Source organism: Podarcis gaigeae (genome assembly GCF_964106915.1).
Source record: "Podarcis gaigeae genome assembly, chromosome: 11".
Classification (NCBI taxonomy): Eukaryota; Metazoa; Chordata; class Lepidosauria; order Squamata; family Lacertidae; genus Podarcis; species Podarcis gaigeae.
The window spans coordinates 51,109,471-51,134,149 of NC_139687.1; the positions used below are offsets into that span (position 1 = coordinate 51,109,471).

The 24,679-nt window shown below is 43.2% G+C and overlaps 1 protein-coding gene across 5 annotated transcripts in view; it reads right to left on the reverse strand.

Annotated features, from left to right (window-relative positions):
- WDR7 (WD repeat domain 7) overlaps positions 1-23,612 on the reverse strand; it is a 214,968-nt gene extending 191,356 nt beyond the window's left edge. For 2 of the 5 annotated variants that reach the window (XM_083702562.1, XM_083702561.1), the window contains exons 1-4: positions 23,418-23,612; positions 4,958-5,129; positions 2,107-2,213; positions 798-876 (exon numbers count right to left, since the gene is read on the reverse strand). In XM_083702562.1, coding sequence (XP_083558688.1) covers positions 798-876; positions 2,107-2,213; positions 4,958-5,116 — 345 coding nt within the window. In that variant the 5' untranslated portion in view covers positions 5,117-5,129; positions 23,418-23,612. The remainder of the gene's footprint in view (positions 1-797; positions 877-2,106; positions 2,214-4,957; positions 5,130-23,417) is intronic. The other 3 variants (XM_083702564.1, XM_083702563.1, XM_083702565.1) reach the window with 2 other exon arrangements.
- Positions 23,613-24,679: the final 1,067 nt, after the last annotated feature.

Sequence of the window (24,679 nt, forward strand, 5' to 3'; positions counted from 1 at the left end):
GAGGTAACCAACTGCAGTAGCCCACTCAAACAACAGTTGTTCTGCTAGTGGGAGCTTTGTTCTTAACAAAACCAGTGGGTGCATTGTGCTTGGGAAACACGTTACACAATTCCCAGCAAAACTGCTATTATTATTATTATTATTATTATTAGCATTAGCATTCACCTCCCTGCTGACCATTAAGCTTGTGCACGGCTGCAGGTACTGCCACTTTCACAACAACTTCAACTCTGAAACGCTGTGTGCTAACATTACATTACATATAATCAAAAGAATACCAGAAATCAACACTGAACAAGTTCTTCATAGGTCAGCAATATAATCTTGGTGCCGTGCACTTCACAGCAACAACCTGTGCTTATATGTTGCACTAGATTACAGGAAGTGGGCATTTATTTAGCTTTGTAGTTCCCGTATTACCACTCATTCTTGTTGCAAAATATCACACATCAACTAATAATGGAATTTACTAAACTAATAACAGACCATAGAAACATCTTGCCAATTATCATTTCTACACTCCAGCTGGTACGGAAAGGCAGAAAAACTGGTTCCAGCTACCCCTCACAGAATGTAAGTGCAGTTGACTTATATTCTTGCCAGTTTTTCTAACACATCATTAACAGTGCACATGTTTTACAATGCAAAAAACCTCAACCCTCTGATATGTCGTACTTGTATGAAAACTGGTAACTGAGTTCCTGTAAACTTTGTTAGCTTAAAAAGCAGTTATAGGGAAGCCTATATATGCAGTATCACACAAAACCAGTTATGGCTTTTATTTATAAATCACTTACCTGTATACCAGTATGTGTGCAGGCTAATTTAGTAAATTCAATGCATCTTCCATCATTCACATCCCAGAGGCACATCTCCCTAAACAACACAGAAAGGACAATTAACCAATCATCCTCCTGCATGCCCTGCCATTCACATGAACCAATGACTGTATCCGACTGTTGTTGTTGTTGTATTTATTGAATTTGCATTCTGCCCTATACCTGCAGGTCTGCACAGAATGACTTTAGCAAATGCAATGGCATGTTAGGGTTGTACCTCTGGTGGGGACACACCGTGGTCCTTCTGGGGCAGTTTGTCCACGTTTGGTCCCCCCACCTGTACTCAGCTCTCGCCTGTGGCTCCTAGAAGCTGGCAGCCGGTAAGAGCGACCCCACCTTGGGCTGGCCAGCTAAACCAGGTGAGGATATCTGATGGCTCTCAAACATACAGGGGAAATTAAGGATTTCCCCCTGTATGTCTGGCAGATTGAGCGGACAGGCCCAATAGTGGGTCCAACAGTGAAGAAGGCAGTTTCTGCACATGCTGTAGAGGGAAATGAGTGGCAGATGGGGAACGTCCACCTGGGAACAGAGCCCATATAGGAGAAGGAAAACTCTCATCTTAAACATCCACTGCCTCACAGGATATCTTTGGGAAAAGAAAAGGCTCAGGAGTAAACCCTACACAAATTTGGAGTGGAGTCTCTATGACGGATGGATGGTGTGGAGTCTTGTATGCTTCCTTCCGGCAACTCCTGCAGCCAAGCTGGTGCCAAATGTATTGTTCTGCTTTCCTTTGGACCGTATCAGCAAGGGCGAGAGGGGGGGGGTCTTGTCGTCTGGGCAGCCCAGGACCTCCAGACATACTGCCCAGGCTTGTGTCCTGGACTAACACAGCAGTTTGGACTTCACTCCGAGAGGTACACTCTTTCGTCTCTTGAGATAGAAGGATGCCAACCACCCTCCCTCTCCTCTTAGCGCACCCTCAAATCTGCTCTGGGGTCTCCCAAAATCTCTGGAGTAGATTTTAGGGGTGCTGTGAGTGGGGAGGGAAGGAAGGAAGCAAACCAGCGGAAGCTTTGATGTGCCTTGGGAAGTTGTTCTGCGTGCACAAAGGGCTCAGTTGGCCACAACCTTGAATCTCTAAGTTGATCTCTTGACATCTCCTTCTAATGAAAGGAGGAGGAAGGGCAAAGGTTCAATGAGTGCTCATGACCCTTTGCACCATTGGGTTGCAAGGAGGCTATGATGCTGCACACCAGTGAATATTTCAAGAGAATGAAAAATTGAGAAATCAATCACATGGGTTGAAAGGGGCTATACTTACCCACTTTCTGATGCACTCACTATATACTGCTTCTCGGATGAAGCACTGGCCTTGGACAAACAAGTAACTGAAGCTGTGTGACCAAACAGCAGGGCTCTAGGATTTATCTGGGATCAGAGAAACAAAGGTATTCAGAATTAACGAGAAAGCACCTGAATTGCTGAGCTTGATCATTGAATCAAAAGTTACCATAGGTATGGAGAAAGTACTTTGCCAACTGCTGGTCAGACAAGGTGGTGGCTCTCCGTAAAAGCCAAAGCCTTTACAATGCCTTGCAAGGGAGTGTGCACAGGACACAAGCATTTTATTTCTAAAAAAGCATTATAATACTGTAAGGCACAACTATTTTCTTTACAATGAAGTAGCAAAAAGAAAAAAAGGTTCTTCTAGTGCCTCCATCTCCCAGGTTAGAACACTCAATCTAATCTCCCGGGTTAGATCACTCAATCTGTTGCGCAACCAGTTTCTGCTAGTGCAACTGCTGCATTGGATTCTTCTGTTAAAGGTAAAAGGTAAAGGTACCCCTGCCTGTACGGGCCAGTCTTGACAGACTCTGGGGTTGTGCGCTCATCTCACTCAAGAGGCCAGGGGCCAGCGCTGTCCGGAGACACTTCCGGGTCACGTGGCCAGCGTGACATCGCTGCTCTGGCGAGCCAGAGCCGCACATGGAAACGCCGTTTACCTTCCCGCTGGTAAGCGGTCCCTATTTATCTACTTGCACCCGGAGGTGCTTTCGAACTGCTAGGTTGGCAGGCGCTGGGACCGAGCAGCGGGAGCGCACCCCGCCGCAGGGATTCGAACTGCCGACCTTTTGATCGGCAAGTCCTAGGCGCTGAGGCTTTAACCCACAGCGCCACCTGCGTCCCACCCATTCTTCTGTTACATAATGTTAAAAGTCACCCATCTGCTACTGCAGGAGGCCTTGCGCTAGTGGACAGAGAACACTGGATACAGCCCAAAGTCTCAAATGACCTAGATGCACTACTGCTTCCCCACCCTTAACTCTGGGTTCTGATGGCCAAAGCAGAAGGTCCTGCAAGACTTCTGAAAGTTGCTCAGGCTTTGACTTTAGCAAGTTGGCAATAGGTGTTCTACAACATGACGGCAGCCATTAAGACTGCTTCTTTGTGCACCCTTGGTGGTGCTCTTGGTGGTTCTCAGATTTTGTAATGAGACAGAGAAAGAGGCAGCCTCTTAAATTCTGTTATGCTTAAGCTGTTGAGTCTTAATGATACATTCAATGAAATGGAAGCCATTCTTTTAGACGAAAACAAGGAGGCTTCAGTAGTTAAATCTAAGAATTTCTGTTCCTGGATTAATAATAATAATTTATTATTTATACCCCACCCATCTGGCTGGGTTTCCCCAGCCACTCTGGGCGGCTTCCGGCAAAGTATTAAAAATACATTAAAACATCAGTCATTAAAAACTTCCCTAAACAGGGCTGCCTTCAGATGTCTTCTAAACGTCAGATAGTTATTCCTGTAAGTGCCTGCTGTTCATAATACCAAACGATTGATCTCACACTCTGTGGCCAATGGCTTGCTTTCTCTTTTTTTATATATAAATAATTTTTATTATTTTCCAATACAAAACAAATAAAATACAGTTATACCAAATTTTCGCAAATTTTCACAAATTTGTTGCTTTTTGGACTTCCTTCAGATTCTCTGAGAATCATCCATCAATGGCTTTCTTTCTCAGCAAGACCAGTCCACATTTAAGAGTTTTCTTTGCATACAGAACCAGTTTACAATTTATGCAAGTTGATGCCTTTTATCCAATTTGTATAGGAAAGTTTTTGCTGTTGCATTCCACAGCTTTGCTTCACATGCGTAAGGTATCCCAGGTCAGGAGCACACACCTTTCACTGGCAGAGAACCACAAAATATTCCAGCACAAACACACTGCCTTGTATTGCTGCTTTCACTTCAGAATTGCCTAGCACTATTTGCTTTAAAACAGATCACTTAAAAATGAGTGTCTCTGTCTTTAAATGGCACCCAGGAGCTGCAAGCGGTGTTACCAAATCAGCTGCTATGTGCCTTTCTAATCTAATGTCATAAGGCTACGATTGGTAGGAAAACGTTTTATTTTAAAAGTTACTGGAACTTCACAGAGCAGATCTCTTGTTTAAGCTACCAATAATCATTCAAACAACTGAAAGTTCCATTGCTTCTTGTCGTTTTCTATGTATGTGCAACAGACATGCAATTAGCTTTGAAAGCTCACCCTCATAAAGAGAACAAAGAACATGGCATGGCATACAGAAGATGTGAACTTCAGCTTCTAGTTTATTTATTTGGCATTCAAGCCTCCACGCTCTTTAAAGGCTTACTGCAAATACCACCACCACCTAACTATACCACAAACCAAAAGAACACAAGCGGACGAGGAGTGCAGTTTTACAAGCAGAATTGTTTACAACAGACAATGCATTCCCAGGTTCAGCATCTGCATTAGTTATTCATGTTAAATTGATCTAGCAGATTGACCTCCAAAAGCTCAGGGGGAAGGGAGAACCCAACAGAGCCGCTTTCCAGCAGAATTCATTGATTTTCCATGCTAATGATAAAAAAAAAATCAACACTCTCTCCTACAAAAGCAACCCTATGAATATCAATAATATATATTGATTGTTATGCATCAGCTCAAGCAGCAAGGTTTTGCTTTGGAAGACGCATGCATACCGTAACTATGCCTTATCTGTAGGTTACCAGACACACACTCAAATCTGATTATAAATGTTCAGAAATGTGTTTAAATTGTGTTTCTGCAAAACAGGGCATTAATTACATTTAAACAAACCTAGGCATCGTGAAAGACATCGTATAGTGCACAGTTAACTTACCTCCAGATCTGAAGAGAGGTCCCAGAGACATATCTGTCCATCATGACATCCCGTTACAATCATTGACACATCATCCATTAGTAGGATGGCCGATACACAGTGAGTGGGAGCTTTGCGTCCCCATAGCACAATTGGTAGGACCAAACTGTTGCCCGCCATTATGGTATCACACCTGTAAATGCAATATGCATAATGATGATGATTAATTGATATAGATGCCAAATTGGCTTCTTATTTCAATTCCAAAAGTAAAGAATAACCCAACTAATTTTATTAGTATTGAGATAAGATATGTGATGCATTTAAACATCAAAGAGCGTTCTACAGAAATGCATCTCAATTCAATACCATTGCATGTGCCACCAAAAACACACACACACACAAAACTGTTTGAAAGCTCTTTAACTTTTTTATTCACCCAGCAAAATTCCAAATGAGTTAAGGTTACCCGGAGAGGGGCAGTGGAATACTCAACATTGAGTTTGTAATGAAGGGTTCTTCAATATTTAATTAAAGTAACTCGTGTGTTAATGTACTGCTGCCTTGCTACTCCACCAGTCATTTAGGGAAAAGAAAGTGCATGTTGTCTATTATCAGCTGTGGCCCAAGAGAAATCATCATTGGGAAATAAATATTTCAGAAGTTCTCAAGTCAAGTAAGATAATGTTCAGTTTCTTTCTCCAAACGATACTTAGTATACACAGAGGCCTCATTTGCACAACACACTAAGATTGTGACTGAGCCATAGATACAGACCAATACAAGTGTGCCCACTGCATTTGTAGAGAGGAAGTCATGCATCCGTGGCAGAGTTTGCTTTCTAAAATCAAAGAAAGACCATGGCAGATATAGAGTAAAAAATAAAAATAAATCTTCAGGATATGAACCAAAAACAATTACAAAAAATGGCCATATACACATAGACTGGTTATTTGTTACATCTGTTACAACTGAATGCTTTCTGAAGATTTTTTTGAAAACAAATATTTGGATTCTATTTGATAAAAGTCTGTACACTATTTTAAAAATGGTTTTCTTACCATTAAGTAAAAAAATAGTCATAGGAGGTAAGTGATGTCTTGCAATATTGACATTTGTACTTTGTAGGGCAATTATTGGCCTCCCTTTTTGTGATTTTCTCTGGGGTTTTTGAAGTACACACAGAGCCTGTGCTTCAGGAAGAGAGACAACAGCTGGGTATTATTTCACCCTTCAATGCATCATCACTTCAGTGGTAAACAGCTAATTTGGTATGCCATAAAAAAATAACCTTTAAAAAAACTTAATTTGTGCTGCCATAAGAAAATTACACAGCAAAATGTGACCTTTCCAAGGGAAGATGAAGCAGCTTCCACCGTACCTGTTTTTAAGATTATTTCATTATTTAAGAATAATACTACAATGGTCCCTCTTACTCTAAATCATTACACAGAGTAATTCTTAATGCAGCCAACAATTATTATATAAGGGCACAGGACATCCAAGCAGATCAACACACATTGTACAAGTCAATACAAATTTGACTTATATCACAGCGTCGTACTTTGGGCAAGCTGCACCATCAGATATGACCCTGCCTGACATAACTGACCATGCCACCAGGATCATCTGCCATATACAAATATGTAGCCGTCCTTCTCCCTATCAAAAGCAACAAGCTTCCTGGCACCCAAGAACATTTGCTGACTCTTAGCCGTGCTCAAAACTGCAACTGGTTCCTACCAGGGCCGGATTTAGGTTTGATGAGGCCCTACGCTACTGAAGGCAATGGGGTCCTTTATATGCCTAGCTGTCCTTTGTCAACAACAAATTGTCACTGTTTTTTTGTGTTGAATGTATGCTATATGGTAATTTATGGACCTAATAGGTATCTAAAGCTATTTGTGCATGTTGCCATGCAACCAGTCCATGCAGAATGCAGGCACCCTATACAGTGGACGCTTGGGTTGCAAACGTGATCCGTGCGGGATGCATGTTCGCAACCCGCAGCGGCACGTCTGCGCATGCTGCAATTCAGCACCTCTGCGCATGCGCGACCCCCCAAACCCGGAAGTAACCCGTTCCGGTACTTCCGGGTTTCAGCAGGTCTGTAACCCAAAAAAATGCAACTTGAAGCATCTGTAACCCGAGGTATGACTGTATATAGAAATGAGCAAAACAGTGGTATTTTAGGAAGCAGGCAGGGCTCATGACTTACATCATAGGAGCACATCACAACTTACACCATGACTTACATCATAGGAGCACAACACAAAACACTGTTGCTATATGTAGGTTTTATTTTATTTGTTTTTTATCTTATATTTTGAAAATGTACATCCAGGGTTTTCCCCCTCTATTTTTTTTTTGGGGGGGGGGGCCAAGAGAGTGGAGCCCTAAGCTGTAGCTTGTCTAGCTTATACGTAAGTCCGGCACTGGTTCCTACCCAATCCTACCTTTCCCTCAATTTCCCCTCCCCAGCTATAATTTGCCTGTGCAAATTTCTCTGGCCCTGAAAGCCTCCCCCAGTTCCCAGTCTCCACCTGTCCCACTGCCTTGTGGAACAGTTTGGCTCCCCAGCCTTCACTTTCACCTCAATCCTTAGACAGATTTGGCCAGACTACCTTTTCAGAAAAGGCTTTGCCTTCTGAGTCCTGACAGGGGCGGCCCATCCCATTTCGCCACCTGAGGAGAAACAGGAAGGTGCTGCCACACCACCCATCACCCGCCGAAACCTCACTTACTTGGGTGATGCAGCAGGTGCTGCCTCTGGGGTTTCTGTCCCCCAAGGCAGCTGCCTCAACTTGCCTCACTGGAGGGCCGGCCCTGCCCTGTGGAAATCTAGGTCCTCTTCCTAACCCTCACACGCCCTGACCCCGCATACAAATCAGACACCCAAAGTTTATCACGCTAAACCACCTTCCAAAATTTCTGGTCCCCTAAAGCCATTTATTTGTTAGTGTTACTGGCAGCTGGACTAAAATTTGCAAGAACAGGGTTTGTTAATCGCACCAAAGCAGACTGCAATACCTCAGCCGCTCAGTGAAGTAATTCAGACAAGACCTGCAAATGCCATGAGCCAGAAGACAAATATCCAACAGCATGCTGAAGGGAATTTTTGTTACTTAAGTTGGTGGACTAGCTGGACTACCAAAATTATTTTCTGCTTCAAAATGGCCATGTTTTCTTCCTTCGGCAATACAAAAAGTTTTGTGCCTCTTTCATGTGCTGTGCTGCAACTGCTCTGATAGTGTTTAAAGTCAATAAATTTTGAATATAGCTTATTCAAAGTTTGCCAATTTATTTCAGTCCTCCGAACAACTTCTGTTTACACCAACCTCTGTTATCTAAACTATACATCTTCCCTTTGGCATAAAACATGTTTAAACCAATCACATACGAAGAACCAAACAATCTGGACAGAGAGCAGGGCAAAACACATAAAACAAGAATCAGCTTCAAGGCTGCAATCACACAGTATATTCACTTACATGGGACTCAATTGTGAGGAGATATGTAGAGTATTATACCGAAAGTGGGCAATTGTCCCAAAATGATGATCTGCAGGTATTATTTGTACAGAATAAAACACCAATATGCTGAAGATACTAGACACGCACAGAACTGAGCATATTTCTAATTTCATAGCGCCCTATTTTAGGGTGCTCAAGATATCTATGCACTACTGCAGCACTGAGTAAATACACAACTGAAAAAGGTACACATTTCCTCAATGTATTTATTTATTTCTGCCTAATAAAATTACAATATATATTCATAAAAAGCAGATTACTTCTTTAAATTAAGAGGCAATATATTCAGCTTTCCAAAAAATTAAAATACGGCCCTTCTGTGACTTTCCCAAAACACATTTAAGGTAATAAATTTAATATCACTCTTCCTTCATTCATACAGCATTATAAACTTCATTACATCTGTCCATGTAGAACTCAGGATACATGGAAGTTATCAAACACATTTCGGCATAGAATTGCACAAAATTCCCCACAATTATGGAATACCATAATGAACAGGACCAATAAGCCGCTATAAACATCTACATAACAAGCAACCAACACCAAGCTTTCAGAAAGGAAATATTAAATCTAGTCAAAGAAGGAATCTTGTTTTTACAACTACCTGTTTCCTTTCGTTTTTTTAGTGCGGGATCTGAACGCTTTTAGTACTATCTTCATTTTCAAGAAGTGCAAGCTCATTTTGACAGAGGATAGGGCTGGTCGGTTGGAACAGTGCAGGCTTCTTTAACAGTACATTTAGAATACCAAATATATCTCAGTGAAAAAAATCAATATTTTCACATCAATGATGGAAAAGTACAGTCACAAACATATTAATCTGCTAACAAACAGTCCTGAAGCTTTCAGGCTATGAATATTAATACTGTGAAGCACATATTTTCTGCAGGACTGGTGCTGATCCCCAACCCTCGGCCTGGAGAATCTGAAAATATATCATTAAGAAATCACTTTCTCAGGACCTTCAAAAGGTCCCAACACACTGTTCTGCTGAAAGAAAACTCAATCCAACTCCCACTGAGTCTGTAAAAAGCTTTAAGCCTTCCAAGCCTTTTTCAGCAACATATTAGTCTTTTCATTGTTTTTATTTATTGTTTCCTCTGTAAATTTCCACAGACACAAAATAACACAGTCACGATCGCTCCAAACGAAAGTGTGTACAACTAGGTTCAACTTAGAGAAGACCCGCTAAAATTAAAAAACATGACTACGTTAGGTCAATTACTGTATTTTTCGCCCTATACGACACACCGTCCCATAAGGCGCACCTAGTTTTTTGGGGGGGAAATTTTATTTTCCCCCCAGGCGCGGGGCTGGGGCGGGGGAAGCCTGAGCTTCCCCCGACCCCAGCCCCCAGAACAGGCAACTCTCCGCAAGCCGTGGGAGCCCGGCGCCGGGCTCCCGCGCCTTGCGGAGAGCCCTGCGAAGCCTGGGCGTGCGGAGCTCAGCGCGCCCAGCCTTCGACATTCAAGCAACTCTCCGCAAGCTGCGGGAGCCCGGCACGGAGAGTGAGAAGGTGCGCATCGACCCCTCTCGCTCTCCAGGCTTCAGCGAAAGCCTGCATTCGCCCTGTTGTGTATTGAGTCAAAGGATTTTATATCTGTATTATTATTGTCTGTATTGCATTAGGGTAACGACGCAGAGCTGCAAGACTAGGGTGAAAATGGCCCAGAGGTGCAGTCACCAGGGGCCTCAGCAAATGAATCAGGGTCTGCTGGTCCTCAGGATGACGAGGTACAGGTAGGGGACCCTGAGATGTCTGGGACTCCATCTGTTCCTGACGAAACCCCTATAGCAGCCCCCCTACCACAGGTGACACCCAATCCAGAACCGGCAACACCTGTTGTCAGGAGATCAAGTAGAAGTTGTAGGACCCCACAGTACCTGAGAGATTACGTCTGCTGTGCTCACTAGGGGGGGAGGGGTGTTGTGTATTGAGTCAAAGGATTTTATATCTGTATTATTATTGTCTGTATTGCATTAGGGTAAAGTAACTGCCTTTTGGTTCCAGAGGGTACAGCTACTATTGGTTCATTTAAGCTGCTGTATTTGGATCCTCTGTCTTATTGGTTTCCTCCAAAAGGCAGGACTGTGATTGCCTGATATTGTTCCCTCCAAAATGCATCCTTTCTAGCTTGTTCCCTGTCCCTATAAATGTAGCTCTCCCCTACTCAAGTCTTAGTCTTGTTTGCTTTAATAAAGAAGTGTTACTAGAGAACTGTCTCCAGCATATTATGTCAAGAGAGCTGAAATCACAAACCCCACGTCACAACACGCCCCATAGGATGCACACACATTTCCCCTTCATTTTTGGAGGGGGGAAAGTGCGTCCTATGGGGCGAAAAATATGGTAATTTCAATTAACAGAAGAATGCCAGCTAAAAGATACTAACTCTTCTGGACTTACTTCCAAATGAGAATTTCCTATGCTTTGTTTCTCATTTACACAATCAGTGTGCACTCCCTTACTTAATTCTTTCACTAAATATGACAACAGGAACTACAACTGTGAGCACTATGCCAAACCGAGTCGATAGGTTGCTTACTTCTTGAATGAGGGCAATTTGTCTCTCCCTAGAGCAGGGTGGGGGGGGGGGAAATGGTTTTAAGGAAAATTTTAATAAAGGAAGGTTAATGGTTATACAACAAAAAGGAAATAAAATTATTGTTTATTATAAGCAGACGGGGTAACTAAAAACATCCCTTTTTTCCGGAAATGCTATGTGGATCTTGCCCCTCTGACCTCTCACCAAAGTCTAATTACTATCAGTGTCATATAAACACATTTCTGCCCCTGCAAGTGAAAAGCTTTTTGTTCAGCCGGCTAACACCCACCCATCCACCCACACCCATATATATATATATATATATATATATATATAATTTCTCTGTGCTAAAGAGACCCAGCACTCCAGTGTGAATACCTTCAGCAGGGCTTGAAATACTGTATCAGGGAAATGTCACCCTCAAGTGAATGAATGGCAGCAGCAGCTATTCACTTTATATGGGAAGGCGGAGAAAGGGTACACCTAGGAACACCATTCAAGTAAGCAGAAGCTTCAACTGGCCCTAGAGATTCTAACCTCTGAGATTTCAAGTGTACTCCTATCTAAGTAGCCCCACCCTGAATCCTCATGTCACAATATAACGTCACAGGGTTAGGGGGATTGTTGTAAGTAAAATTCTAGTGATGCATTTACCTCCCCAGTTCCTACAACAATCACCTCCAGTTTTATCCACGCGGGTGGCGCTGTGGTGCAAACCACTGAGCCTCTTGGGCTTGCCAATCGGAAGGTTGGCGATTCGAATCCCCGTGACGGAGTGAGCTCCCGTTGCTCTGTTCCAGCTCCTACCAACCTAGCAGTTTAAAAGCACACTAGTGCAAGTAGATAAATAGGTACCGCTGCAGCGGGAAGGTAAATGGTGTTTCCTTGCGCTCTGGTGTCCTGTTGCGCCAGAAGTGGTTTAGTCATGCTGGCCACATGATCCGGAAAGCTGTCTGTGGACAAATGCCGGCTCCCTCGGCCTGAAAGCGCGATGAGCGCTGCAACCCCATAGTCGCCTATGACTGGACTTAACCATCCAGGGGTCTTTTACCTTTTTTAAAAAACCCATAAACCACTTTTACCCAGTCCCTGATTCCATATGTTATCCTCCTACCTGTGGAATGCATTCGCAGTACATAAAACTTGGACTTTAACAAAGCAAGAAAATAACTGTTCAGCCCTCCAGAAGTGTAACTAAAGGAAAGAAAGGTGGAGCATATATTCAACTCTAGGAACCACAAGCAAAGAAGAATCCAAGGACAAGAAGGAAAAGGACCAAATAGATTCACAGAGTGATTCAAAGTGCCTGGAATATTAAATATATATACAGTCATACCTCTAGTTGTGTTTGCTTCATGTTGCGGATTTTCAGGTTGCAAACGCAGCAACCCCGGAAGTATATACTTCCGGGTTTCACCATGCACGCATGCGCAGAAGCGTTCTGCATGCTTCGCACATGCGTAAAAGTGCTCTATCGCGCTCCGTGCTTGTGCAGAAGCGCTGCTCTACAGGTGAAACTCAGAAAATTAGAATATTGTGGAAAAGCTCATTTATTTCAGTAATTCAACTTAAAAGGTGAAACTAATATATGAGATAGACTCATGACATGCAAAGCGAGATATGTCAAGCCTTTATTTGCATATATAATAATAATAATAATAATAATTTTTTATTTATACCCCGCCCTCCCCAGCCAAGGCCGGGCTCAGAGCGGCTTACAAGCAATAATAAAAACAAGATGAATGATTACAAACTTAAAAACAAAAATAAAACACAACAATTAAAATAATGGAACATTAAAATATTAAAATGTAGCCTCATCGCAGGAGGAGAAGGAAAAGAAGGGGAAAAGAGAGAGAGGGGGGAGGGAGGGAATCAAACTGGCTCCAAGCCAAAGGCCAGGCGGAACAACTCTGTCTTACAGGCCCTGCGGAAAGAAATCAGATCCTGCAGGGCCCTAGTCTCATGAGGCAGAGCGTTCCACCAGGCCGGAGCCAGAGTTGAAAAGGCCCTGGCTCTGGTCGAAGCCAATCTAACTTCCTTGGGGCCCGGGACCACTAGGGTGTTGCTATTTATGGACCTTGAGGCTCTCCGTGGGGCATACCAGGAGAGGCGGTCCCGGAGGTACGAGGGTCCTAGGCCGTGAAGGGCTTTAAAGGTCAAAAGCAGCACCTTAAATCTGACCCTGTACTCCACCGGGAGCCAGTGCAGCTTGAAAAGCACATGTACTCAGCTTCCTGGTCTTCCATAACACCTCAGCAGTGCCCCAAGCTGATAGCATCCATGCCACGCCGCATTGAGACAGTAACTGATGCAAAAGGGGCCCAAACCAAGTACTGAGTACCTGTGCATGCTTCTACTTTTTTTTTTATAATGAAATATTTTTAGAATGTGTGATTATTTGACTGTTTGATTATTTGATTGTTGTTAGCCGCCCTGAGCCCGGCTTCGGCTGGGGAGGGTGGGATATAAATAAAAACAATTATTATTATTATTATTACTTCTCAGAGGTCCAATATTGCTCTATTTGCAGTCCTTGTTTTGCTAATTTCATTTAATTTCCTGAGGTTGTTAGTTTGGGGTTTTCACCAGCTGTACGCCATGAACATGACAATTATAACAAATAAAGGCTTGACGTATCTCACTTTGCATGTCATGAGTCTATCTCCTCTATTAGTTTCACCTTTTAAGTTGAATTACTGAAATAAATGAACTTTTCCACGATATTCTAATTTTCCGAGTTTCACTTGTAGTTGCGGACTTTTCAGGGTGTGAATGGCACCCCAGAACAGATTGGGTCCACAACTAGAGGTACCACTGTATAGCCCCTATTTATCATTCATCTTGCTAATTTTTGTGCCTAATTAATCCTAGTTCCCAGCTCCAAGGGATGGCTCGGTCACTAGAACATAAAACTCTTAATCTCAGGGTTATAGGTTTGAGCCCTACATTGAGCAAAAGATTCCAGCATTGCAGGGGGTTGGACCACCTCTACAATTCTATGGGTCTGGCCTGGTGACATGTGGCCTATGTAATTGCCAATGGGAAAGTTTAGATACCAAAAGGTTGAAAGGAAGGGAATGAAGAGCAAAACTGAGACTTTTTTAAACGAGATGAAATTAAGGGCAAAAGCCAGGTCTGAATACATTGAAAGCTACTTACATAAACTGTAATTTGATAGCATAAAAAGGTAAAGGTAAAGGTAGCCCTGCCCGTACGGGCCAGTCTTGACAGACTCTGGGGTTGTGCGCCCATCTCACTTAAGAGGCCAGGGGCCAGCGCTGTCCGGAGACACTTCCGGGTCACGTGGCCAGCGTGACATCGCTGCTCTGGCGAGCCAGAGCCGCACACGGAAACGCCGTTTACCTTCCCGCTGGTAAGCGGTCCCTATTTATCTACTTGCACCCGGAGGTGCTTTCGAACTGCTAGGTTGGCAGGCGCTGGGACCGAGCAGCGGGAGCGCACCCCGCCGCAGGGATTCGAACCGCCGACCTTTCGATCGGCAAGTCCTAGGCGCTGAGGCTTTAACCCACAGCGCCACCTGCGTCCCTAATTTGATAGCATACAAGGGGGCAAAATAAATGTTAAAGCTTTATTCATTATTAATTTGTTTAAACGGTAATTGTTTAAAGCAAACAAGCCCTAGGTGGTGATTGGAGAAGACTAAATTATACCCCTGTATGCTCAAGCCATGACTCAAATCTGCATTTTGAAGTGTGATGCAAGGTACAGCTCAGTTGATCCTAATGGACTGTACAGTGGTACCTCGGGTTACACACGCTTCAGGTTACAGACTCCGCTAACCCAGAAATAGTACCTTGGGTTAAGTGCTTTGTTTCAGGATGAGAACAGAAATCGCATAGCAGTGGCACAGCAGCAGCAGGAGGCCCCATTAGCTAAAGTGGTGCTTCAGGCTAAGAACAGTTTCAGGTTAAGAACGGACCTCCGGAACGAATTAAGTTCTTAACCTGAGGTACCACTGTATGCCACATAGCAGCCTTAATACCAACGAGCCAACAAATAAAGGTTTTAGGATCTGAACACCCACTGCATTGCACCTCAAGAGTTGAGCCAAGGTATTTTGGGGACTCATCTGCACACCAACCTCAACTGATGAACCATAAGTACACATATAAAGCAAGTGATAAAAGTTTTAGAACAAGATTGCAAATGGCACTCAGAATAGTAAAATTAATCTGGTACTTAAGCCCCACACAACACAGCTCCATGGGAGCTTATCACATGGTGTTATCTACTACAACTAGTCATATCCTTGGAAATTAGGATAAATACACAATAATACCATCATCACATTAAATAATATCCAAGATTATAGCTTTATATTTGAGAGGAAATCTCAGTATCGCTTATATTTTCCTACAGGTAAAGGCTTGTATTTTAAGTATGGAAAGAGAGAAAGAGAGAGAGAACTGTTTAGAAAAATCAATAGCTGTAGAATTAAGCTTGGAATCCTGCAAAGCCCAAATGAGCTGGTGTGGAGACAAATGATTAGAGCCGGTTTTGCAGCAATTGTGCTCCATTCTGGTGGTAACAGGAGGATTCAGAAACATTCAGCTTTATTTATATCGCTATTGAAGATCATTGTTGTGTCCACTGTGCCCTTTATATTCAAAAAAGGTTAGGAAGAAAATGGTTGAGTTCTCTGGTAATTTTTAAGTACCAGCAGATTATCTGGGAAGAAATGCATGTTGACAAAGAAAATTTTTTTTGCTGTATTTGTTAGGAACTTCTGCTGGGTGAGCTGAGGAAAAAAGGGCCAAATTGAAGGAATGAATGCCCCACATACTCAATGCACTTGTACTTAATGGATCTGAACAATATTTGGTTTTGACAAAGTGCTGCAAATAAAAATCCAAATCACTATTCTGAGCCTGGTTGTTTGAGGGCTTTTAGGAAATTAAGGAGGCAGTTTCAGACCTAGTTGTCATGGAGACCAATCCACATCAACGATCAGTAATCAGGCTATCATTATCCGCAGGAGGGCCAAAGATTGAACTGACCTGGAAAATTAGCTATGCCACTACTTATAAGGGTAATCCCTCAACACAGCTGAGGAAAGAACTCTGATAATGTGCCAATAAACACAAACATTAACTCATCTGTGCATTCATATGCCTTCCTTCTAGCAGGCTCATCAGCCTGCAGTATCTCAGGCTTCCAATAGTTGCAAACTTAATCTTTTTCAAACAATGCAAAAACTAAATTGTGAAGGATTTAAGACTTTCCAAACGTGCAAGAACTTAGATCTTTGCAAGTTATACAACTTATAATAAACATTAAAATACCTCCCTTTGTTTTCATTAGAAAGGCACACAGTGGAAACCTTGGATGTAAGTTAAATTACTGTATTTTTTGCTCTATAAGACTCACTTTTTCCCTCCTAAAAAGTAAGGGGAAATGTGTGTGCGTCTTATGGAGTGAAAGCAGGCTGTGCAACTATCACAGAAGCCAGAACAGCAAGAGGGACTGTTCTGGCTTCTGAGATTCAGAATATTTTTTTTCTTGTTTTCCTCCTCCAAAAACTAGGTGCGTCTTATGGTCTGGTGCGTCTTATAGAGCGAAAAATACGGGTACATTTCCCCCTGTTCACATGAACTTCTAACTGAATATATGGAAGTGGTGGGGACTGATGCAGCTCCCAAAACTAAGTGGATACCCTGGTTTAGAAAATGAAACCAGTTGACTTCTTTGTCAACAAAACCAAAGCTTCCTTAGGAGGAAATGAGATAGTAATAAATTTTAACTCCCTTTGCTTCATCTTCCTTTCCTTATAGGTGTAATAGGGACAGATGTTCCAAAGAAAATCCTCACTCTGCATATGACAACAGCAACTAGAACAGGCTTCCTCAACCTCTGCCCTCCAGATGTTTTTGGCCTACAACTCCCATGATCCCTAGCTAGCAGGACCAGTGGTCAGGGATGATGGGAATTGTAATCTCAAAACATGCACGGAAATGGAAAGAAGGGAAGGTTCCAACAAAGGAGGAGCGGCTTTTGAAAGCAATGCAGAAATGGCAAAACTGAAAGCAAAATTGAGAGACGACAAACTTTTCATAGAAGAATGGAGGCCTTTCATGGGCTATTAAAATTGTTTACAGTGAAATGAAATTGCGGGCAGGACTCGAGATAAAAGCAGAAGAAGAAAAATGACAAAACAATTGCAATAGAGAAACTTTTTTGTGATGCATAAAGAAATAATGCAGTAGAAAATGTTTGAGTAAAAACACTGTGGAGGTGAGGCAGGGAAGTCAACTTATGAAACAATGTAGTTGACTTGAAGGTTATTGTGAAAACGTTTGAAAAAGTTTATTAAAAATTTACACACACACAAAGTATAGCTGCAGCACTTTGCACAGCTTTTTGGTTTTTATATTGTCTGTTGTGTTCAATCTATTCTCTCTGATTTCCATAGAATATTACTGTGTGGTCAGCCCATACTATATATTCAGTGATGTCAGAGGCATATAAAAGGACAAAGGATGAGAGGAGGAGTGGGGCAAAAGACAAAAGGAACCATGTTAATAACTGGCACTGATTTATTAATCTATTGCATTTATAAACCACCTTTCTGCCAAGGCACCCAGTTTTTAAGTGCTAATGGAAATTACCATATTTTTTCATCTATAAAACTCCCCCATGTATAAGACAACCCCTATTTTTTTAAATCCTGAAATTAAGAAATTTAAGTTGTTTAGCTTTTTGGTGGTGTGGGGGAGATCACTTCCGCAAATCGCTCACCCACCTGCCCGCCATTGCCGATCACTTGCCACAGCCACTGTCAATCGCACACCTCGCCTCAGCTGCCAATTGTCTGCCCACTCACTGCCACCAACAGCCCACCCATCCACTTGCCGCAGCTACCAATTGCCTGCCTGCCTTGCCACAGCCGCCAATTGCCTGTCCAACTGCTGCAGCCACAGGTACCAACAGCAGGCCTTTCCGCAGCCACCAATCGCCCGCTCAATCTCTTGCCTGCTGCTGCCATTAATCACACGTCCCCCCTCTGCATTCACTATCCATGTATAAGACGGCACCCAATTTTTGCCTAATTTTTTTAAGCAAAAAGCATCGTCTTATACACGGAAAAATACGGTATAGAAAATGTGAACTTGGCCAGGCGGGTGAAGGCAGTCCAACTGGAGCAAGCCCTGGTGCTGTCTTTGCCTCCCTCCCTCCCTCCCTTTGTTCTCCCTTTTCACAGTCAGCATTAGAAACTGATATATAAGCTAGGTGCCAAATAGCCCCTTTAACCAGGGTTACAGTCACCAAAACAGAATGCCTAGTTGTCGTATTTGGTAAAAGGCGAAAGATTTATACGATCTGAAGAGAAACCAGAGTATCCTAGTTGTCGTATTTGGGACCAGACTTCTTGAAAGTTGTATTTTTCAATACGACTTTTTGGGTTCCTGAAATTCATTCTGAATGTGTAGATGAAAAATAATGGATAGAATTCCACAGGATGGGGTGTTAGTGTGTGAAAACAGTCAAGATCCAAGGATCCCCAGGCATGCACCTCCACTTGCTTCTAAGAAAACAGGCACACATGCGCAAATATTTGCAAAATTCATCCCCAAGATGAATTTTTATTCTGCAGTGTTTTAAGCAATGTGTTGGTTTAAGATTACTATAAAAAGTGCACTACTGTTAAAATTATTCCCTCCACACACTCATTCAGATACACTATTGGAAACATGCTTCATAGTTTCAAGCGAAAAAAAGAGACTATTTCAAGCTGTCACAACACAAATCACACTTATGAATTCAGAGCTCAAATCCATAAATTTTTGAAATAATCATTAATGTTTTCTAAAATCATAAGTTCTGCACATGAAGACAACTCCCATACCATTCATAATTTGTTTTACTAACCAAAGAATGAAAAAGGGAACTTCCCCCACAATCTTCAGTTATATCTCTGTTCGAAAGCAAGCTCACATTGCTTGTTCAAGAGGTCTTAAACGGATCTAGAATAATACCTTATAACACATATCCATGGCACAAGTTACACAGAAAAATTTGTATTTCATGGCCCTAATGCATAAAGAGTTGTATTCCTAAGGAAAAATATCCTAAGGGATATTTTTCACCATGGCAAAATTAATCATCATAACCATCCCTGAAGTTTGTATTCAATGCATACTTCCTCAAGAATAAGTCCACTATAGTAAGCATGCTCAGCAATGCCATGTGCTTGCACTACAGATTCTGTGGCGGAGGCTAGGATGAAAGGAAGTGCTGAAGACATCAAATGAGCTTTATGGCTCAGACAGGATTTGGATCTGGGTAGGCCCCATTCAAAGTGAGCGCTCCAGCTATTCTACCACACTAGTTCTCAGCGTCTCAGTCTAGCATTACTTCAGTATTTTCTGGCTTTTGCTCACCAGAAGACAGAAACATGGCTGTGAAAGGAAATTACTAACTCCTGAAAGTACAACTTGCAACACTCCACTGATCTATCACTAGGGTGTCATAGGCCACCCCTCTGTGAACTGCACAACAAGCACACACAGTTGGCTCTATAGCTCAGTGGGATTTCCTGTGCTCAAGTGCAACACTCTAACCTCTATCTATACCATGCTGGCTCTGTTAATATGTACGGTATATAGAATAGCTGTTTGCAGAAATATGTACACAGTTAAAGGTTGTGTAGCAGGGTGATTTTTTTTATATGCAGTTTGTATCAATACAGTACTTCGCTCCATTATGTGTGTGAATGCTCTTGTTTCCCAATATCTCCAACACAGTTGAAACAGTTTTTCCAAACTTTTGGAAATGTGCTCTCACTTGTAAAGGTGAATCAACATTATATCTTTTTTTGGGGGGGTAGGGGGGGGGATACACAATGAAATTTCAAAGTTGAACAGTTGGGAAATACCTCATGCTCCCCTAGCTCTTATGTCATAAGCAGCATTGATTCAGCACCTCCTCTGTTCCTCGAACCCTCACAACACCTCCATCATATTCACCTTACTATCCAGCTGTACATACTATCCTCTGTCTCTTCTCCACAAATTCTCTACTTTACCGATGCACTTCAGGAGTCAAGAGAGCTGCAACTTCCGTGGGTTGGAACGGGCATTTTGGGAAACCTTACAGAAGGGTGCAGGAAAACTGCTGCCATCAGCTCCCTTCAGCGCCAGCCAGTACCATCAGCAGTCAGGTATAATGGGAGTTGTAGCCCATCATAATCTGAACAGGGACATGTTTGTCTACCCCTGCCTTACACCTTGATTATTCATGGGTTTCTTGTCAATAAAGCATGCAAAAATATTTGTGCTACATCTATTTGTCCTGGGGTGTGCCACCAACACATTGTTCTATAAGAAACTGACTTAAAGGCTTTGCCCGAAGCTTCTATTCCCAAAGAGATTATACTATTGATCTGAAGTTTATTACACCTTTGTCATCCCATTTCCTCCAAGAATGACCTACAGAGCAATTCTATGCATGTTTACACAGATGTAAGCCCCACTATGCTTAGTGCGGCTTTTGATGTATATTGTCTGCCTTTATTAATGACAGCGATCTTACAGATGTTGAAAATATAAGAAATAATTTAGCTAATTGACCAACTGAATGTTTATACCATGCATTTACTATACTTAAGTAACAGTTATGATAGCAGAAAGGTTATATACCAACACCTGAACCAAGTCAAAACTCAGCGGAATGAAATATTAACTTGTATTTGGATTAAAATGCTCAGACGTTATACAGCAACAATTAAAATCACACGCTATTCAGTGGCCATAGAACAAAAGGTTCTTCCACTTGTGTTAATTAACTCAAGCTAGTTTCCCAGCACATTTTGCTTCTTGCCAATTCCAGCTGGCTCGATAGGGAGAGAATAAGAAGCTGCTAAACTAGGGGTGTGCTAACCCTCAGTTCAGAGACCTCATCCCTGCCTCCCAAACAAATATCCCCACTCCTAAAGAAGCCACTGATTTGACAGCAGAAGCAAACAGGGGGGAAATTCACTAGACACAGAACTGTGGAAGCAGCCCAGCACCCTAACAGCAATGCAAATTGGTCCTCCCCACACATCAGTTTAATTATTTTATCAGCAGACAGGTGTGGTAACTATCCCTAACTGATCTGCACAAATCTACTGAGGGGTGCAAGTGCACCTCCTGTTCGAAGTAAATGGTGGCTACACACACCTAGCAGCTAGGCCATAGAACAGAAGACATGGATAAAAGAGCTATTCATAAATGCCAGAAGCATGCATTATGTCTCTCTCTCCCTCTTGCAATTTCTGTAAAACTTTGCTAAATCCCCTCCTGAGCCATCCTAACTTGCTCTTGTCAGCACCTACCTGCTACCTGGGATTTCCTCCTATATCATCTGAATAACAAAGCTGTCATCATCACAGCATCTCACATACAGTCAACATAATACTGCTGAATTTCTAATGTTTGTGCTCTCTCAAGCCATACACAATAATTTACTCTGATATTTTATCCTTTTTCATACAAGCTCCTCGCATACCTCTCTTCCAGACACCCCATTTCTCTGTCTCATAATGGGATCAACAGCTAATATGTAAAGAAACAAGTTACAATGCATTATGATGGCCTCAAATCATAAGATTAAAGGTTTCAGTAACAATGTAGGTTGAAATTCTGCTACAGGCCCACTTGAACAAGGAGAAAGGGAATGCCAGAATGCCAAGTTTAAGGTGACAACTACCAAAAAACAAGTTTCTAAGTGTATCAATTGTTTATTATTTATCACTCACTTAAGCTGATCTTTGGGGAGTGAGGGAAATTTCAAATAACCAACAATTTTCTAGAGGTAAGAGTCACATTGTTTGCAAGGAAAAGAAACAGCTGGAAAGGACTGATAAAGTATGCCACCCTATCAGTACCCAAGAAAGTTCAGCCACCCAACTGCATCACCCACAGAAAATAGATGCTTTTTTCTTGTACCAGTAAGAATGGAGTAACTCACTGCTCATGTTGCAGTGGAAACTCAGCCTATTAAGCCTGCCAGACCATGCCAAGCAAATGTTCAGTGGCCATCATCTCTGAAGAAGGGATTTCACACCACAAGGACAACAGGGCACCAAACAGCCAAGGTAGCATTTACAAACAAAAGATCCTGATCTGGAGATGCAAGTCACAAGTCCACCAGAGAGAAGGGTTTTGTGAGGAGCCATTAAAGAAGAGGTATCTTCCCAGAAGTCCGGGAAGTATTCTAGGCATAACAGTGACACTGGTTGAACTCTATAATAGGTGTTTGTTTTGTATGTGGTACTCCACAGTCACCTGCTCTTCCTCACTTTCACCAACACATGGTACAAGTAAACAATGGGGTGCAATTCTAAGGCGCTAGAATAAAGAAGTTTCCACTCCAGGGCTGAGGATAGGCCTGGCAAAATCAGTCTCAAAGGAGACTGGGCAACAGGTGTCAGTTGCCATTATAGGCAAGGTGGGGGCAGAAGCAAGCAGAAAGCAGCTGATGGCTAAAAAGCAAGGATGTGAAGACGTGCTGGAGGGTATGAAAGGGGCACTCTTGCCCCCCAATGTCAAGTGAAGGGCAGCAGTGCACTTGGCACAGAGGGAATATTGGTGGCACCCTCCTGCTGAAGGAGAGGTCAAAAACTGCACCACAGCAAATCCAGCCATCATCAATGGCCAAAGCGGGAATGACACGCTTTAGACCACTTTTCAAGTGGTTTCAGGAATACGAAGGAGCTGGGCCCCTGATAAAAGCTTATCAGCCTCTTTCACTGTTACTTTTGGTGGCTTTTCTATTTATTTTTAAAATGGCATTGCCCTTCCTAGCCTGGAAGCACCTCAGGCCGAGCAACTGGCAATGAAAGCGATCCCACTTAGATATATAACAATCAAGAACGGAAAAAAATACGAGGGGCAGGATAGGCGACACTAGGGAGGAAGGGGGCTAGAAACACGAAATGGGTGGGTGGGGTGGATTTGACAAGAGGGGCATTGCCAGCCAAGCATCCCCTCGTGGGTTTGGGGGGGGGGGAGGAGCCGAGGTTGGCAAAAAGGGGCGCTTGGTTGAGAGGGTGCCGCTCTGTTACTTCTTTATATATATATATATAAAGTGGGAACTAAGAAGAGATAGGAGGATGTCGCCTGAGCCCTGAAAACCAAAAGTACCAACCCACACACACAACACCCGATGGACCACCTTGAGCCTCTTAGAGTGGGGTGGGGGAAGGACCCAAAGGTAATACTAATAGAAAGCAGCACTAAAAAAATAAAATAAAGAGGGGGGGTGAGAACACTCTAAGGAAGGAAGGACGCTTCGGTCGACCTGCGAAGGAAGGGAGCAAAAATGCAGAATTACTCAGCAATGGGGGAGGACAAGAGGGGTCTGGGGAGAGTCCCACCGCCCCATGGAGGAACCTACCTGGGTGTGGGCGGGGCCCGCCTCTCCGCCGGCAGAAGGGGCTCCCCGCTCGCCCCCCACCTTCCTCCGGGCTCGCCTGCCGCCCCTCGCCCTCCTTCTCTCCCTCGCCTCAACGCCTGGCGCTGGAAATCAGCTGACGGGCTCCTCCAGCTGCCGCGACTCCCGCTGCAAGTGTCGCAAAAGGCCCGGGCGGCGCTTGGCGGCAGGAGGGGGAGGAAGGAAGGGCGGGGGGGGGGAAGCCTCGTTGCCCTGGAGACGGAGCAGCGACCCGGCCCCCGGCGCGCTTCCCTGCGGCCCTCGCCTGGCGCTGCGCGGGGAGATGCGCGCGGTGGGTGCAGAGGGTGCTGGGTTTAAGCAGGAGGATTGCAGGGGGGGGGAATGCGTGCAAATTACGCAGGAGGTATGCTAGTTTTGTTGCAAAAGGCGCTCAGTCGGGGGCTTAACTCTTCCTCCTGCCCAGGTAAACCTGCGAAGTGTTGTTAAATGCATCTGTCGCCTTTTCCCCCCATTTGCAAAACTAACAAAAACACAATCATGGAATTGGAGAGTTGGAAAGGGACCCTGAGGGTCTAGTCCAGCCCCCTAAGAATTGGCCCCTGCTTGTGCCAAATGTACTGCAGTGACTACATTATTACATGAGCACTCTTCCACAGCGTTTGATATTTTCATTTACATACATTCATACGAAATAAGATGGGTTTATGAAGCAATTCTATATCCTCCCACCACGCTAACGAAGAATTCTACGAAACAGTAGTCAATATCCGGAATCACTGTTCAGTGTTGGACATCATATTTGCTGAATACACAAAGCTTCACAGCTTATCTTTCATTGTACAAAGTCTGGTACCTCGCTTCATTTAAAGATTTTCAGATTCTTTCATTAAAGATTTCATTTTGTACCTGTTATGGTTTGAAGGAATTCTATAAAGATTGTCTATTGCTTATCTACATGGTCATCATGTTGCCTGGACATTGCTGACGTTCTCTTTGCAACACAGGGGCTTGTTTGGTTACTTCCTGTGGATCACAGCAGCGAGGCCAAACAACTTGTCTGGCCAGCCCAGGACCTCCATGTACACAGGGTTGCACCCCAAGGAAGTCACTTACTTCACCCCTAAAGGCGCACTCATCCATTGTCTCCCCAAAGAGGGATGGTAGTTCAGGCAAAATACAGGACAGGGTGGGACAGTTGGGGGGCGATTTTTTTTTTTTCCATCTGGTGCTGAAGTGACTTCAAAGCAATCCATTACAATCTATTG